The sequence below is a fragment of the Acomys russatus genome, chromosome 29, assembly GCF_903995435.1.
Source record: "Acomys russatus chromosome 29, mAcoRus1.1, whole genome shotgun sequence".
NCBI lineage: Eukaryota > Metazoa > Chordata > Mammalia > Rodentia > Muridae > Acomys > Acomys russatus.
In genome coordinates, this window is record NC_067165.1 from 22,772,350 (window position 1) to 22,788,694 (window position 16,345).

At 48.9% G+C, this 16,345-nt stretch overlaps 1 protein-coding gene across 1 annotated transcript in view; it reads left to right on the forward strand.

The window, feature by feature from the left end:
* Positions 1 to 16,345, forward strand: part of Csmd2 (CUB and Sushi multiple domains 2) — a 561,027-nt gene that overhangs the window by 522,350 nt on the left and 22,332 nt on the right. The window contains exons 50-55 of the mRNA XM_051172054.1: positions 2,803 to 2,988; positions 3,824 to 4,018; positions 5,373 to 5,546; positions 6,817 to 6,990; positions 11,550 to 11,723; positions 13,439 to 13,627. Of these exons, the coding sequence (XP_051028011.1) occupies positions 2,803 to 2,988; positions 3,824 to 4,018; positions 5,373 to 5,546; positions 6,817 to 6,990; positions 11,550 to 11,723; positions 13,439 to 13,627 (1,092 nt within the window). The remainder of the gene's footprint in view (positions 1 to 2,802; positions 2,989 to 3,823; positions 4,019 to 5,372; positions 5,547 to 6,816; positions 6,991 to 11,549; positions 11,724 to 13,438; positions 13,628 to 16,345) is intronic.

Consider the following 16,345-nt stretch of genomic DNA (forward strand, 5'->3'; position numbering starts at 1 on the left):
ATGCCTCCACTGACGACCCAGCAGGCTCACCTTACTTCCTCCTCCATGAAGATGAGGGATCACATGGTCCTTTCACAAAGAGAGGGCATCAATCCCCCCACTGCCACCATTTCTGGTGTATCTTAGGGTCTGAGGGAGGCCTGGCATTCTGTCTGTTCTCAGTCCCTGCTTCCAAGCCATGGCTTCTCCATGAGGCACTGTGTACTCCAAATTACTTTGACCCCGACCCCGCCCCCCCCCCCCCCACCCACTCTCAGCCAGCTCCCTCCCTACATCCACTCACCCACAGGCACCTCATCCCTCCACAGCTTTGTGCTTCCGTCTCCGCACCCTTCCCACCCACAGACTCCCCCTGCTGCCTCTGGGGTAAAGACACTGAGGCTGAGTTCTGAGCTTCCGAGCTGGGAGCTATCTTGTTTTCTTAGCTGTCTACACCAGACGGGGTCAGGCCAGGGCTATGAGAAGGTGCTGCCGCCTCTGCCTCTGCTTGCCTCCCTAGGTTCCTTCTCCAAGCGGAACATGTGCAGGGACCTGGCATTTCTGCATGGGGTGGTGGGGAGGGGCCATTGGGAGGGGGTGCCTCAAGCAAGCTGGCCAGTTATTTAATCTGCTATGATGGTTCAGCTAACCCAGCCACAGCCCAGCTCAGTCTTGCTGTTTGGACATTAGTTTTTACGTGCTTCCTGCTTACTCCTTCCTTCTGAGCCCCGTATTGCTGTTGCGCCCCTCGCCTCCCCCCCGCCCCCCCCATCTTATAGTTCCATAACCAACTTTTGAATCCTTTTTCTGTCTTATATTCCAAGTTCATCCCCACCCCTTGGGCAGCCAACCTTCTGCTATCATAACGGAGTCCCATTCCAGGGCCTCTGGAAATTCTGGAAAGTATAGCGGAATCAGCCATCACTGTTGGCCACCATCAGAGGCCTGTCCCTGCCAGAGCTTATTCTGGAGTGAAGGAAGGAGGCCTGAGCTCCAGACTAGTGGTCGTGGGGGAAGGGAGCAGCGAGTGAGTACAGGGTCGTGGCAAGTACTCAAACGTTCATTTATCTTTTCTTCTGCGTAGGTCCTTCATTATTACGTCAAGTCCCAGACCTTGCCAGACTGCTGCCCACATCTGAGGCATCACTTATTTGACTTCCACAGTTTTCCATGTCTTGCAATTTGCTGGTTTTCCAGTTGGTTTTGCTGGTGCATCCCCTCAAGTAAACTTCTCAGAGAGGATTCATGAGAAGGCAATTTTTCTGAGTCTCTACGTGTGCGTAGATGTTGCCACCCTTGCCGTCATAAATGCTTAGTAGGGTGACCAGATTAAATTCTAGGTTATAAACAACTTTATTCACAAGTCTGAAGGCTTTGTCATCAGTGGAGCGTCTGAGGTCAGTCTGGTTCCCATCCCTCCCGGGTCCCCCTCTACCTTTCAATGGCTCTCTTTGCGCCTCCCCCACTCCCCCTTTGTTCTTTTCAGCCTGAAGCCTGAAGACAACGTGTCTTTCTTCCACTCCCGGAAGTGTTCCTTTAGCTGAGCTCCATCAAGCCACCCACTTTCTGCTCTCTCTTTCTGGAGCTCTGAACAGCTGGGACCTCCCAGGCTGATCCTTTCAATTTTCAGTCCTTTTCTCTTGTTTTCAGTCTGTCTTTGGGTTCTTTAATCTCAGAAATCAGTTGTTTTTAACAACAAACACCTTTACTTGATGTGCATTTCGACAGTTTAGAGGAGCCCTTGCTTTGTTGCTTTCTTCAGAATGCTCTGTTCCCATTTCACGAAAGGTTATGTGGCACTTGATGTTCTTAAGATACTGCTGACTGCCGAGGTCAGCAATCCTATACCTCCCACTTCCTGAGTTAGCTCTGTTTCTGGAGGGGCTTTTCCCTGCCCCACCCTCCAGGACTTTAGCCTTAGTTTTATCACATTGACACTACTGTTTTTCTTTGTGTTTGTAGTAACATTTGATGGTCCATCTTTAGAAAGTAAAAGCTAGGGAGCAAGTACCCGAGTTCCATTATTTTATGTAACTATCTTTGCCTGTGCGGTTTCTCCTGTGAGTAACATCTGGATCTGGGTGTACAGCAGGGATGCAAAGACATCCTTCACATGGAGAGACCCTACATTCTATGAGACAGTGGGTACAGGGCCTAGTGGGTTCAGGCACTTGCCACTGAACCTGACAACCCGAGTGTGACCCGCTTGACCACGTGGCAGAAGAGAACCAACTCCTGCAAGTTTTCCTCTGACATCTCCATGCATGCATGCAAGTGTACATATGCATGTGCACATGTATGTGCATGAGTGCTTGAGTGTGTGTGCATGCACACACACACACACACAAATTAATTAAATAAAATGCAGTAAGAATTTTTTTATTAAACAGAGCATCTTTTGGAATGCTAACCCCCACCTTGGCATTCCTGACCCTCAGGAGGGATGGATTCTGTCCCCACACCCTAAGGAAGAGGGGACACATGGTTCTCCTCAGCAAGCAGAGAGGTTTGAGTGCACTGACACTGCACCCGTGGGGGCAGAATGAAAGGAAGTCTCATGGTGCCACTGTTTCCTGTAGGTTTTGAGCTGCAGCCCTTTCCTACGGTCAAGCTGTGAACACACATCTATCTCCATCGTATCCCCCCATACGCCCTTTTCTGACGTCTCTGCTGATGTGTCTCCTGTTGTCTTTCTTCATGGCCCTTTTCCTGTGTGTTAGTTCTTTAACTATAAGCTTTAGGGCTTTAACGAGAAAAGATGAAAGTATATTCTCAGGACATCTTGAGTCCGAAATGGTCATGGCATTCTTTCTCCTCTGCCAGCTCTTTCCTGCGGCCTCCCTGATGCTCCCAAAAATGGAATTGTGTTTGGCAAGGAGTACACAGTGGGGACCAAGGCTGTGTACAGCTGCAATGAAGGCTACCACCTCCAGACGGGGGCTGAGGCCACCGCAGAGTGTCTGGACACTGGCCTGTGGAGCAACAGCAATGTCCCCCCACAGTGTGTCCGTGAGTCCAGGGGCAGTGGGGGAAGGGAGCAGGAGGATCTGGGTGTGTGCATGTGGCTGAAAAGACTCCTGTAAGGAGCTAAGAGCCTGCATGTGGAAGTTAGGAGATGCAGGGCAGATGAGAGTGGGTGTCTACCAACTGTGGTCCCCACTGCAAGTTACTCTTAGAACACTGAAGGACCATCATGCTCTGGGGTGTTTTCATAAAGCACCACAGCGCTTGGAATGACCCGAAGGCTGCATGAATATCTCCCTTCATCACAGAACTCTGTAGTGACAAAAGTGAGCCATATTCAGTCTAATGATACGGATTTTGATTTTGTTGGCATCATTAAAAATGTACATCTATATACATATTATTTCTTAATATTTTGTAATCAAGAAAATGTAAATAAATATCCAGTTTCTGACTTCTCATGCAAAAAAAAAAAAAAAAAAAGTAAAGATCTCTAGCTAGGGATGCACCTCAATTAATAGCGCTTGCCCAGCATGGACCAAGGGTGGTAGTGCCTGCCTGTAATTCCATCACCCCAGAAGCGAAGACAAGAGATCAGAAGATCAAAGCCACCCTGAACCTTGGCTATTTGAGATCTGTCCAAAACTGACCAAATAGAATCTGCAGTCCACAGCCAGTAACCGATGCCAGTGAAGCACCAGTCTTGTTACTTTATTTTATGGATCTTCCCCCCCCCCCCACCTGCAGCAGCATCCTCCCCTCTTCAGACCTGCCTAGGAACTGAATGTTCTTGGAGTCATAATTACTTGCTCTAGACTCTGGTGATGTCTTCCACCAGCTAATGCTCTTCCCTGCTCTTTGCTTCCCCCCGACCCCCCAGCTGTGACCTGCCCTGATATCAGCAGCATCAGCGTGGAGCACGGCCGATGGAGGCTCATCTTTGAGACCCAGTACCAGTTCCAGGCCCAGCTGATGCTCATCTGTGACCCTGGCTACTACTACACTGGCCAGAGGGTCATCCGCTGCCAGGCCAATGGCAGATGGAGCCTGGGAGAGTCTGTACCCACCTGCCAAAGTAAGCCCAGGGACGAGAGTGGGCCTGTTTGTATGGCACTCCTACCTGAAATATTTCATACATGGAGTAGATTGAGGGGTTCCCCACAACCCAGTGAGTGCAGTGAACCTCTTTATGATACACCGAATCTGGAGCTGGGAAAGGCCTTGCTTCTTAGCACTGTGTCATCTTAGGAAAGGCTCCCTGTTGATAAGTCTCTGGCCCCGCATGCACTGACTCATTCATTAGGGTCCAACTCTATGCCAGGTACCAGAGAGGTACTAAGATAAAAGTGTGTGGCTTACCTGGGGGAGGTGGCTCAGTGGGTAAACAGTTTGCCATGCAAGTGTAAGGATGTGGGTTCAAATCCCCCCACAATACACTTGAAAGCCAGCTGTGATAATGAGTACATCTGCGATCCCAGCTCTCCTGGAGCAAAACTGGAGGCAGAGACAGGTGTCCCTGGGTGATGAGGAGCCAGCTAGCCTGGCATGTGGGGTGGCAATGAGACCCTATTTCAAACCAGGTGGAAGTCGAGGAACAGATACCAAAAGTTGCCCACCTCCGCTTGCATGTATGCGTGTGTGCGCATGTGCGCGCACACAACCCCCCCCCAAGATTTTTAAAAAATAGAGTGTGGCTCCGGCCTGCCAGAAGCTCATAATCTACTAGAGACAAGGCAAAGAGTCAGCAATACCGCAGCTGGGTATGTGCAGGAGGGAAGAGGGTAGCACGGAGGACCAGCAAAAATCAGTCTCCTGCCTCTTCATTGTTAATTCCATTTTTTTTTTTTTTCTGGTTCTTTGAGTCTCAGAGGCCATTCTTCCAGACCAAGATGAATTGGTGTGTGTTCTTAAAGCCATGGGCCCCATAATGTATGTTTATGGCAGAGTAGCCAGCATGAGCATGGAGTGGCCTTACTGCGACACAGCCTTAGAGGTCAGCCTTCACCTTGTACCTCAGCCAGATGCTGTCAGCCTACTCCCTTAGAAGGACTGTGAGGCTGCCACTGGCTCAGCAGAAAAGGACAAGAGTGATGGCATTGTCTGCTCTGAGCACCGCACAGACTCACCGTCCCTGTGTAACCATGGCTCCACCTCAGCTACCTGTGGAGTTCTTAATAAGCATGCAAGCCTGAGCCTTACCCCTCAGAGAGGGAACCAGGGCACATGACCAGCAGGGCTCCCAGGGACACCCGCAGATGGGAACAAGTCAGTGTCATAGTGCATTCTGGTCACGTTCCAGGAGCGCAAGGCTAGGCAGTTCTTGGCTTTGGTCACTATTCTCCTTCATCTTGTTCAGCACATGCCTCATGCCGCTGCTCCCCCCCCCCACCCCCCGGACTGGTTTATTGAGTGTTTTATGATCTCTTCAGTCATTTCCTGTGGAGAGCTCCCCACACCCCCGAGTGGGCACCGCATCGGAACGATGTCTGTCTATGGGGCAACTGCCATCTTCTCCTGCAATTCTGGATACACGCTGGTGGGCTCCAGGGTACGGGAGTGCATGGCCAATGGGCTCTGGAGCGGCTCTGAAGTGCGCTGTCTTGGTGAGTGGTCCCCCGGGGCCCACCCTACTCTCCTACTGTCAAAGAGTATTTACTCCAAGCACCAGCTTTCAGGTATCCACCTTGACTAAAAGCAGGGACTAGCTATTCTTGCTGGCCTCAAAAGAAGAAGACCAGCCTCTAAGAGTCTACACTCTAATCAGAAAGACCCCCATTTATCTAGATAGCCCCTAGGAAAGCCTTCGCCCTATAGAGACACATTCTTACAATGTACCTAAAATATATTTTATATTTTTTATATTTCCTTTATATTACATATTACAGGCTTATTTTAAATGTATTCATATGTACATATGTGTGTACATTACAATGCACAAATACATATACACTAAGCAAACAACAAGAGCTTATAAACAACTAGCTTACAAAAGAGAAAAGGGAATGCTGGGTGACATGTCCCTGGTATACATGCTGGTGACCTCCAGGGTACAGGAGGTCATGGCCGGTAGCCACTGTTTGGGATACACTTACAAACTACTGCTGCATAGTCAGAGGAGCCAAAGGAATGCCAGGAATCCACTGTGCCCACGCCTCATTTAATAACAGCAGCTCCGTGCGATGCCACTCAAGAAGAAGGGTGAATTTGGCCAGGCATCTGCTTTTGCGTGGCTGTCATCAGCAGGACAAGCTACGATGGCTTTATTTAGGGGATGGTGCTTGCTAGACAGTAGGTGCCCAGGGAGTGGTCCTTGTGTCACTTTTCTATCACCATGACAAAATACCTGAGATGAGCAATGTATAGAAAGGAAAGACCAATCTTGGCTCACAGTTCTGGATTTTTTTTTACCCATAATCCCTTGGCCTCCACTGTCTTTGGCCAATGACGAAGCAGCACACATCATGGCAGAACCCCAGGGCAGAGGAAGTATGCTTTATGGGCGTGGCCTAACTTCCTCCCCACCTCCTAGAGGCTGGGCATCGAGCTTCCAACATGTGATGCTTTGGGGAATTTAACTCAAACCATAGAATTCCCAGAGACTGAGAAAAGTGGTAACTCCCCACCTCTGTGCAGACACAGACACAGAATGGGATGGTCCTTTGGATCACAACTGTGATGCTGGGGGGTCACCAAGCCCACATTACTGTCCCACACAGAGTTCCTGAACTCGCTCCTGGATCACTGCTCCCAGGGGGAGGTGGGAAGATGAAGGATGGCTGAAGACTTGGCCCTTTCTCTCCCACCCCACCTAAGCTCAACCCCACTTTCTAGAAGTCCCCCTCTGATCAACTCTCTTCCCCCATCCCACCAAAGCTGGACACTGTGGGACCCCAGAGCCCATTGTCAACGGACACATCAACGGGGAGAACTTCAACTACCGAGGCAGCGTGGTGTACCAGTGCAGCGCTGGCTTCCGCCTGATCGGCATGTCTGTGCGCGTCTGCCAGCAGGATCATCACTGGTCGGGCAAGACCCCTTTCTGTGTGCGTAAGTATGTCATCCGCTCTCCCTAGCCACGGGGCTCAGAGCCAGCACGGACTTCCTCCCTTTACCTCTTGCTTAGGTTAGCTAAAGGTTTTGAATATTCTTTCCCCCCCCCCCAAGGTATGATCACTACCTCTACTTCTTCAGGTCTCTGTATCATTAATGACTGTTTTTATTATTCCTTTGTGAGTTCTTCTGACTTACCTTTTTTTTTTTTTTTTTTTTGGTTCATTTTCTAGCACATACACAAGTGATATTAGACACACACATATACATTAGACAAATGACAGAAGCATATACAAACAGCCTCGTTCATTTTCATTCTTTCGTTTTGTGTTTCCATGATTCTAAGTATTTGGGACTATAAAATTTCTTCTGATCAACTGTTTTAATGATATCCCATACATACTACTAATAAATGCTTAGTAGTTTTAGAAGCTTTTTAATTTGTCATTGATTGCCCCACACCTGGAAGATTATAATAAATTTTTTAAAATTTCTTAGCCAAAGGGCCTTTCCCGAGTTTGTTTTATATTCATTATGCACATTCACTCATCCTTTTCTTGTGAGTAAACAGTTGGTCAACTGAGATGAATGTTGCATGTGCCTTTGAGAAGAAAAGCATTGTGGCTAATTCTGCTATACATATGGACACGTGTGTTCCTAAGATTACTTTATAAACTATGTACTCTACATTTTTCCCCCACTTAAGCTATTTTCTTTGAAAGACATGTTTAAAGTTTTCTCTTATGAATGCGTCTCCATTTTCCTCACATTTCCTGCAGGTAGTTGCCATGTCATGTGGCGCATGCATGTGCTCAGAACTATTATAGCCCTCTTGCAAATTGTGACTTCTCACCTTTAAAAGTATCTTCTTCACCACTTTTAATGTTTTTCAGCTTGAATTTTACTTTTCTTGATTTCAGACTTAGAATCCCAACTCCCACACTTTTTCCTGGCACACCTTCGACCATCCCTGAATGGAGGCACATCTATTAAACTGCACGCTTGCAGGCCAACATGAAAATCTTCCTGTTCATAGGTTAAAGTTGGTCACATAGATTGATATGGCTTGCATGTTTGGTCCTAAATCTCTTGTGTTTTCTGTCATCAGAGTGTGTTACTCTCTGTGAGATTTGGATCTTTGTTGCTGACTTTTGCATTGTCACAGTGATGCCATCAGTTGCCACTTCTATATTTAACCCTTTATTGTCGAGTTTGCCAACACTAGTACCCTGAGCTTTTACATAACGGCTGTACAACATGTTCCTCTCTCCCATTTTCATTCTCAGTGGCATTTCTTCTATTCTGTCGGGGATGAGGATATTTATCATGAAGTTCCTTCACCCCACTTTTGCTTTATTCTTGGACCTAGAGTTAAATTCATCACCAATACTGCCGAACCCTTCCCAGTTATTTAGTAGTTTAGTCTTTAATAGAATCTTCAGTACAGCCATTTGCATAGTATTCTTCAAGTTTCTCCATGAGTGGTGGTGCTGGTTGTTTGATGTGTATATGCACTTCTACTGGTGGTGGTGGTGAGTTTGTTTTGGTGTGTGTGTGTGTGTATGTGTGTGTGTGTGTGTGAGAGAGAGAGAGAGAGAGAGAGAGAGAGAGAGAGACAGAGAGAGACAGAGAGACAGAGACAGAGACAGAGAGAAAGAGAGAGAGGCAGAGACATAGAGACAGAGACAGACAGAGAAACAGAGAGACAGAGACAGAGAGAGAGACAGAGACAGACAGAGAAACAGAGAGAGACAGAGACAGAGACGAACAGAGACAGACAGAGACAGAGAGAAAGAGACAGAGACAGAGAGACAGAGACAGACAGAGAAACAGAGACAGAGAGAAACAGAGAGAGACAGAGACAGACAGAGAAACAGAGAGAGACAGAGACGAACAGAGACAGACAGACAGAGACATACAGAGAGAGAGAGAGAGAGAGAGAGAGAGAGAGAGAGAGAGAGAGAGAGCACTGCAGCTCAAACTCATGACCTGCTGTGTGCTAGACAAGCACTTTCCCACTAAGCTACATCCCCAGCCCTTGGTGTTTTAGGATGGCTCTGCTAATATAGCCTCAAATTTGCAATTCTTGTCCTTCCACCTCCTGAGGTGCTGGTGTAATAGGCATGTCCTAGCACACAAAGAGGTAGATGAATGTTTAAAACTCTGTTCTATTCCCGTTCATTTGAAAGGCAGCTAGACTGGGCATAAATCCTTGGTCACGGGTTATTCATTTGATCTTTTAAAAACTATTCCTTTGTCATAAGTTTTGCAGTCTGTGTGTGCATGTATGCTTCACCTTTTAAAAAAGTGTACTGATTTCAGCATATTTCAATGTACATTTCCATAGGGAAATAATGACACCTGTCAGGTGAATATGTCATCTTCTTTCTTTTGTGGGTATGTGGTGAGCATACCTGAAGTCTACCCTCTTGGGATATTTCCAATGTGCCAACTGTAGCCACTGTGCTGTACACTAGACCCCTTAGACTTTGCTGTCCTATCCTATGTCACTGCCCCTTTGAATCGTCACATCAGCACTTCCCTTTTCCACTCGACCCTTCCCTGAGTGGCCACTGATCAACACTGTGTCCCAGCATTTAACATTTAACAGTACGGTATTAGCTTCACTCTGGGTGCTTTTCCAGAAGGTTCCAGTTCTTCTTCACTTTGACCCTGAAGTCTAATATCTCTCCAGGGCTGGATGCTACAAGACAGCCCCCCTGCATGTCCCGTGGCTCTCCGGATGCATCCCTTCTGCTCATATTCCTCAAGCATCTGGTTCGGGGCTGCTGAGCCTTGGCGTGTTCATTCTTCGGCTTCCAAAGAATTTAAAGTCCATGCGGTCCCCATCTTGGCTGCTACAGACCTGGGTTTCCTGTTCTTTTATTTGTTCTTGTTAATTTGCATTTGGGGGGAATTTACATGGCAGCCATTATCCTCTGCTGCCTACAAGTAATTTGGAAAATTCTTCACTTTTTAGAGTTCCCTGAAGTGTGAGCCTTTATGTAAAATGCAGGGGTTTGTTCTTAACTATTATAAGGCAAAGTTTGCTTTTTAATTGCACCTCTTCATCTAGCTCCTCACACAGAACAGGGCCACTGAGGTAAGCAGGTTGCTCCACGGCAACATCTAAAGCCAGTCTTAGCGACCAGGGTTGGGTTTACAGGAGGTGAGACCCATCCATATGCAGTCATCGCTCCAGAAGCATCTACACAAAACACATTCCATTGCACCCGGGGAGACTCACATGAAAATGCCTGGCTCTGAGGCCTGGCTTGAGAATGCCTCCCTAGCCTGAAGACACTCCTTGTTAGACTTGGGTCAAAGTAGCAGGTATTGCAATAAGAACTCGCACTTGCATCCTTGTGAACCACTATGCCTGACATAAACAACTGGAAGGATTTGTTTTTGGCTCCAAGTTTCACAACCTTCCATCTGTCATGGTGGGGAAGGTGTGGTGGAGCCCAGCAGCTGCCAGCACAGCAGCCAGGAAGCAAAGAAAGCCAATACAGGAAAAAGCCAGGGTCCCTAGGAAACGCCCTTGTTCACGTACTTCTTCCATCTAGACCCAGCCTCTTCCTTTGCACCATCTCCCAACTGTGTTATCATTCCATCCAGGGATTACTAAGCAGTTCATTGGTTTAAAACCCTCCTGATCTCATTTCTGGGCACGCCCTCATAGAGGCACACAACCATGTGCTTTTCTGAGGTCCAGGGCATTTCTCCATTCAAGTTGACAGTTAAGCATCACAGCCATTATGCTAGTCACCTCACCCTTCTCTCACTGGCAGCAAAAGCCACTGTAGTAGTTTGAACTGAGTTCTGCTCCCAGTATTTGTCTGCTCCAGCCAGAGAGAACCTCCTCGTGAACAGGAGCCCTGGTCCTCAGCCCTGCTGCAGGAAGATTCAGGGCAGGAGACAGGATGTCACAGACAGAGTTCTAGAGCAGGTGGCAAGGACAGGATTCCAGGAGCAGAAGGGTGCACAGGAGGTAGCTGTGAGTGCCAGTGGCTGTTCCAGCTGTCCCTTGAGGCCTGCAGCCTGGGACTTGAGTGGGAGGCAGTGAGCATGGCTGCAACAGCAGGAGGCATGCTCGGGACACCAGTGAACCCCCAGGCAGCTGGTCTTTATTCCCTCACCTACTTGGCAGCTCTTCAGATTATCTTTGGAGGCTTGGGGCTGACTCTGCCTCATGCTGCGCTCAGCTGGGCTTTGTTCTGACCCCTCCTCAGTTCCCTCTGCAGTCTTTCTCCCCTTAAAAGTCAGGGCTCCTTAGGTCATCGTGCTGTGTTCACCCCGCTTTTGAATGAGATTGGATGAGTTTCAGCTTTGGTGAAGGTGTCATGAACCTTTGCCCAGTTGGTACAAGGTTGGCATGTAGTACTACCTGCAGTGCACACACCCCCCCCCACCTACCCCACCACCTCAATGATCTAGCAAAAAAACCTGCTCTCCCTGGAGACAGACACTGGTCAGGCACCATGCCAGGTGAGAAGAGGCTGATGTGGGGGTGTTGACTAATGGGTGGGCTCACCTGTCTTCTGTTCTGGTTGCAGCCATTACCTGTGGACACCCAGGCAATCCAGTCAACGGCCTCACTCAGGGCAGCCAGTTCAACCTCAACGACGTGGTCAAGTTCGCTTGCAACCCAGGCTACATAGCTGAGGGGGCAGCCAGGTCCCAGTGCCTGGCCAGCGGGCAGTGGAGTGACACGCTGCCCACCTGTAGAAGTGAGTCACCCTGCCTGCCCTACTCTCCTCCCCACTGCCTAAGTGTCTGAGCATCGGTGTCCCAGGAGGACAAGCCATGGAATTCAGTCTCAATATTAGTATCCCTCGTGCAAGGAACTTTTGGGACAGGGAGGGTCACAAATGGAGACTCTAAACCCCTAGAGACAGTTGTATATCATTTTATTGTGGGTCATAGGAGCAAATCAATGGTTTCATCTTGCAAGCCTTATTTAGCTCATGGGACAAATAATTTATCATTGTCGTGCAATGCCCGTCTGTGTGTGTGTGTGTGTGTGTGTGTGTGTGTGTGTGTCTGTCTGTCTGTCTGTCTGTCTGTCTGTCTGTCTGTCTTTCTGTCTGTGTCCATGTATGTGTATATTTGTGTGTATGCATGCATATGTGTGTGTTTCTGTATGCCTGCTGTGTGTCTGATTGTCTGTGTGCCTCCTTGTGTGTCTGTCTGTCTGTATGCACATGTGTGTGTATGTCTGTGCATGTATGTATATATGTGTATGCACACATGTATGCGTGTCTGTCTGTGTGCCTGCTTGTGTGTCAGTCTGTGTGCACGTGTGTGTGTGTGTGAGGCACAGCAGTGAAGCCTCAGAGGGCTTCATCAAAGGCCTTAGAGCCGAGGAGACAGGCTGGCTTTAGAGCATCTCCCCTAAGGGGCGTGAGGCCCTGAGCCAGAGCTCCAGAACCAGAGACAAAAGCCAGGCATGGTGGCACACCTGTGATTTCAGCACCAGGAGAGAGCAACAGGCAGGTCCTAGGGGCTCGCATCAGCCGGTCTAGTCTAACTGCTTAGCTCCAGTCGGTGAGAGGCTCTGTCTCAGAGGAGGTGGGCAGTGTTCCTGAAGCTATCACGCAAGGTTGTCCTGCCTCCACAAGCACATACAAACATATAAGTGCACAAACATATGCGCACACACACACACACACACACACACCCCTTGTATAGTGAAGCAGATGTCTCACTTCACAGAATAGAAATATATCCATGCTTTTCCTGCATTCTTCTGAGTCTGAGACTTGAATAATGAGGTGCACATGAAAGCGTTTGAAAGAAAAGGAACGTGGTATACAGATTATGATGACTGCCCTCATTATTCGAAACATGCTGAACTTGAGCGAAGCTTCTCTGGAAACCTTTGCTCATTTTAACACCAGTTGAGTCCTCCAAGATACTTAGGCTTACGTTAAATCCTCATCGAGGTGACTAGAACAGTTTCAGAACGAGACTGGGTCTTATTCAAGCCAGTTGGTCTGCGTCTGTCTTACAACAGATGAGCATTAGGAAGAAGCCACGTTCTGCCAGGGGTCAGGCACACACAGGCAAGACAGCCAGGTCCTGGAGGTCTGCACGGATGGAAAACAAGTCAGCCTGGACCAGCAGTCAGCACTGGGAGCGCTGGCAGAGAAAGACTGCATGGTCTAGGAGGGGAAGCAGGCTCCGTGGGGGGGGGGGGGGGCGTAACAACCCCTGGACATGGAGGACAAGTCTGTGTCCAAGTGACCAAGGCAGAGAAGAAGGGCTGCGGCCTCAAAGCCAGACCAGCCTCCAGCACAGGATCCACTTTGTAGTCAAGCTTTGAACTAGAGACTTGGCTGGATTGAGAAGCGTCTGTCTAGACTTCTGAACCCTCGCTTCAAAGCTTGAGAAACCCTTCCCATCCAAATCTCAGGGTCTCACTCACTGTCGCTTTTAATCACAGTCATCAACTGCACGGATCCTGGGCACCAAGAGAACAGCGTCCGTCAAGTCCATGCCAGCGGCCCCCACAGGTTCAGCTTCGGCACCACCGTGTCCTACCAATGCAACCACGGCTTCTACCTCCTGGGCACACCTGCCCTCAGCTGCCAGGGAGATGGCACCTGGGACCGGCCCCGCCCACAGTGTCTCTGTAAGTAGATCTGCTGTTTCCAGTAGGTACCACCATGAGCCCACGAAGCCTTTGAGCACCCCTCCCTTCAGAGCTGGCTGTGCAGCTTGGGCCGCCGGCAAGTCTTCGCTTTTAACCCTTTCTGGCTTTTCCAGAAAGAGACCGTGTTTTAGTCACCTTTCTTGTTGCAGTGACAAACCATGTGACAAAAGCATAGCCTGAGGGCACAGTTCACTGTGGCAAGGACGTCCTGGTGACAGGAGTCTGGGGCATCTGCTTGTGCTGCATCCACAGTAAGGAAGCAGAGAGAGGCGGATGCATCTGTTCAACCCAGTTTCTCCTTTTCTATTTCGTCCAGGACCCCAGGAATGGTACCACACACAGTTAGAACAGGTTTTTCCACTTCACTTAACCCAGTCCAGGAACTTCATGGCCAGAGGCTTATCATCTAGGAGGTTCTAGATCTTGCCATGTTGAGAACCAGTTTTAGCCATCACACAAGACATGCACCTCCTTTCCTCAGGAGGACTGAAGCAAAACTGCCGGTCAGTCAGGATGCCAGTATGCAGAGCCAGCTTGAATGCTGACATCATCATCGGCTCTGAACAAGCCACGGAGCTCAGGGGAATGTCCGGTACCCTCCCAGAGCTAAGGCTTCTTCCGCTTCCAAAATGATGGGGTGACCATCTCACAGGGTTGTTCAAAGACTGCCTGCCTGGGCAAATCCAGAGCACTGTTTACTGTCTGGTACATGAGGCTACCCCATAAGTGACAGCTACATTAAGTACTGTTGGGAAAAGTTACAGGGACAATGCCAGTTGCCAGCCTCACAGTCTTAGGAAATGAGCTGTGCCCTTGGGTCTCTGCATTCTTGCTGCTGATGGGGAATCTTGTGGCTTACTGTTTCCCGTTTTTTTGTTTGCTTGTTTTGGTTTTGGTTTTTCGAGACAGGGTTTCTCTGTGTAGCCTTGACTGTCCTGGACTTGATTTGTAGACCAGGCTGGCCTCAAATTCACAAAGATCCACCTGCCTCTGCCTCTCAAGTGCTGGGATTAAAGGCGTGCGCCACCACCGCCCAGCTTCCTGTCTTTCTAATAGAGGCAAAGTTACAGTCCTGGAAAGCTATTGAGCAGTGGCCATCACTGGTGTACCTGCCTTTGTGAGCCTGTTGTGGGCAGTCAAATCATGTGACTTTTTCAAAGCCCCTTGCTTCTCTGTGTAATCGGAGACTGGTGCCACTGTTCACTGCCCACATTTCCCTTGCCTGAGGACCCTGACGCGGCCATCCAGCCCCATGTATAAGTTATTTGGACTTTTAAATAGACAGCTGCACACATATGGTGTGTCAGCCAGACTTCAAATTTTGACAGCTTATCATAAGAAGGGGTCCTCTGATCCCCTGTCCTCCTCATCATCAGTGTCTTGCCTTGGGCCCTGTTTGGATATAAGCTATTGTGACAATGGAGATTCTCCTACCCAACCCCAGGATTCAACCAAAGCCACAATTATATCTGGAACCGTTGAGACAGCTTCCTGGCAGCCTCACCCCAGTTCTTCCTCCACAGAGCAGCCAGTGTTATAGTGCACACCAAGCCATGTCCCTCTGGTGGTTTCCTATCATGCGTAGAATAAAATCAGATGTTACGCAGTGACCTGGCTCCCAGGGCCCCACCCTCATGTCTTCTTCCACTCTTCCCTGACTCACCCACACCAGCAGTTCTCAGCCTGTGGGTCACGAGCCCTTTGTGGGCCCAATGACCCTTTCACAGAGGGTCACATACCAAATATCCTACAAATCAGATATTTATATTACGATTCATACCAGTAGCAAAATTACAGTTATGAAGTAGCAATGAAAATAGTTTTATGGTTGGGGGTGGGTCAGCACAACATGAACTGTATTAAGGGGTACAGCATTAGGAAGGTTGAAGACCACTGCTCTATACACTGCTGCGGTTTGAATATGAGAAGACCTGTACAGGCTCACGAGTATCAACACAGAGTCTCCAGCTAGTGGCGCTGCTAGGGAACATTGTGAGAGCTTTAAGAGATGGACCCTCCTTACAGAAAGCAGGTCACTGACTACAGACAGACTGTGGTGCTTTACAATCTAGTCCCACTTCCTGTCCACCCTCTTGACTTCAGACACAGTATGACCAACTGCCTCTCACTCCTGCCTCCACGCCTTCCCCGCCATGGCGGGCTGTATGTCATCAAACTTAACCAAAGTAAGCCCTATTTCCTCAAGTTGCTTCTTGCCAGATATTTGGTCATAAAAACAAGAAAAACAGCTAAGACACACACCAAGCTCCTATGGCCTCGGGCCTGCACACCTCGGGTCCCTTCCTTGATGTTCTTACCCCCCTGCCCTGTCCTGTCATCTCAGAGAGACCATCCTTGTCTGCTCTATTTAAAAGCGATTTATCTATTTTATGTATATGAGTGCCGCATTTGCATGTACATCTGCAGGCCAGAAGAGGGCATCAGACCACATTCCAGATGGTTGTGAGCCAGCATGTGGTTGCCTGGGATTGAACTCAGGACCTCTGGAAGAACAGCCAGAGCTCTTAACTGCTGAGCCATCTCTCCAGCCCTTCTCTCTCTCTCTCTCTCTCTCTCTCTCTCTCTCTCTCTCTCTCTCTCTCTCTCCTCTCTCTCTCTCTCTCTCCTCTCTCTCTCTCTCTCTCTCTCTCTCTCTCTCTCTCTCTCTCTCTCTCTCTCTCTCTCCCCCCCCCACCC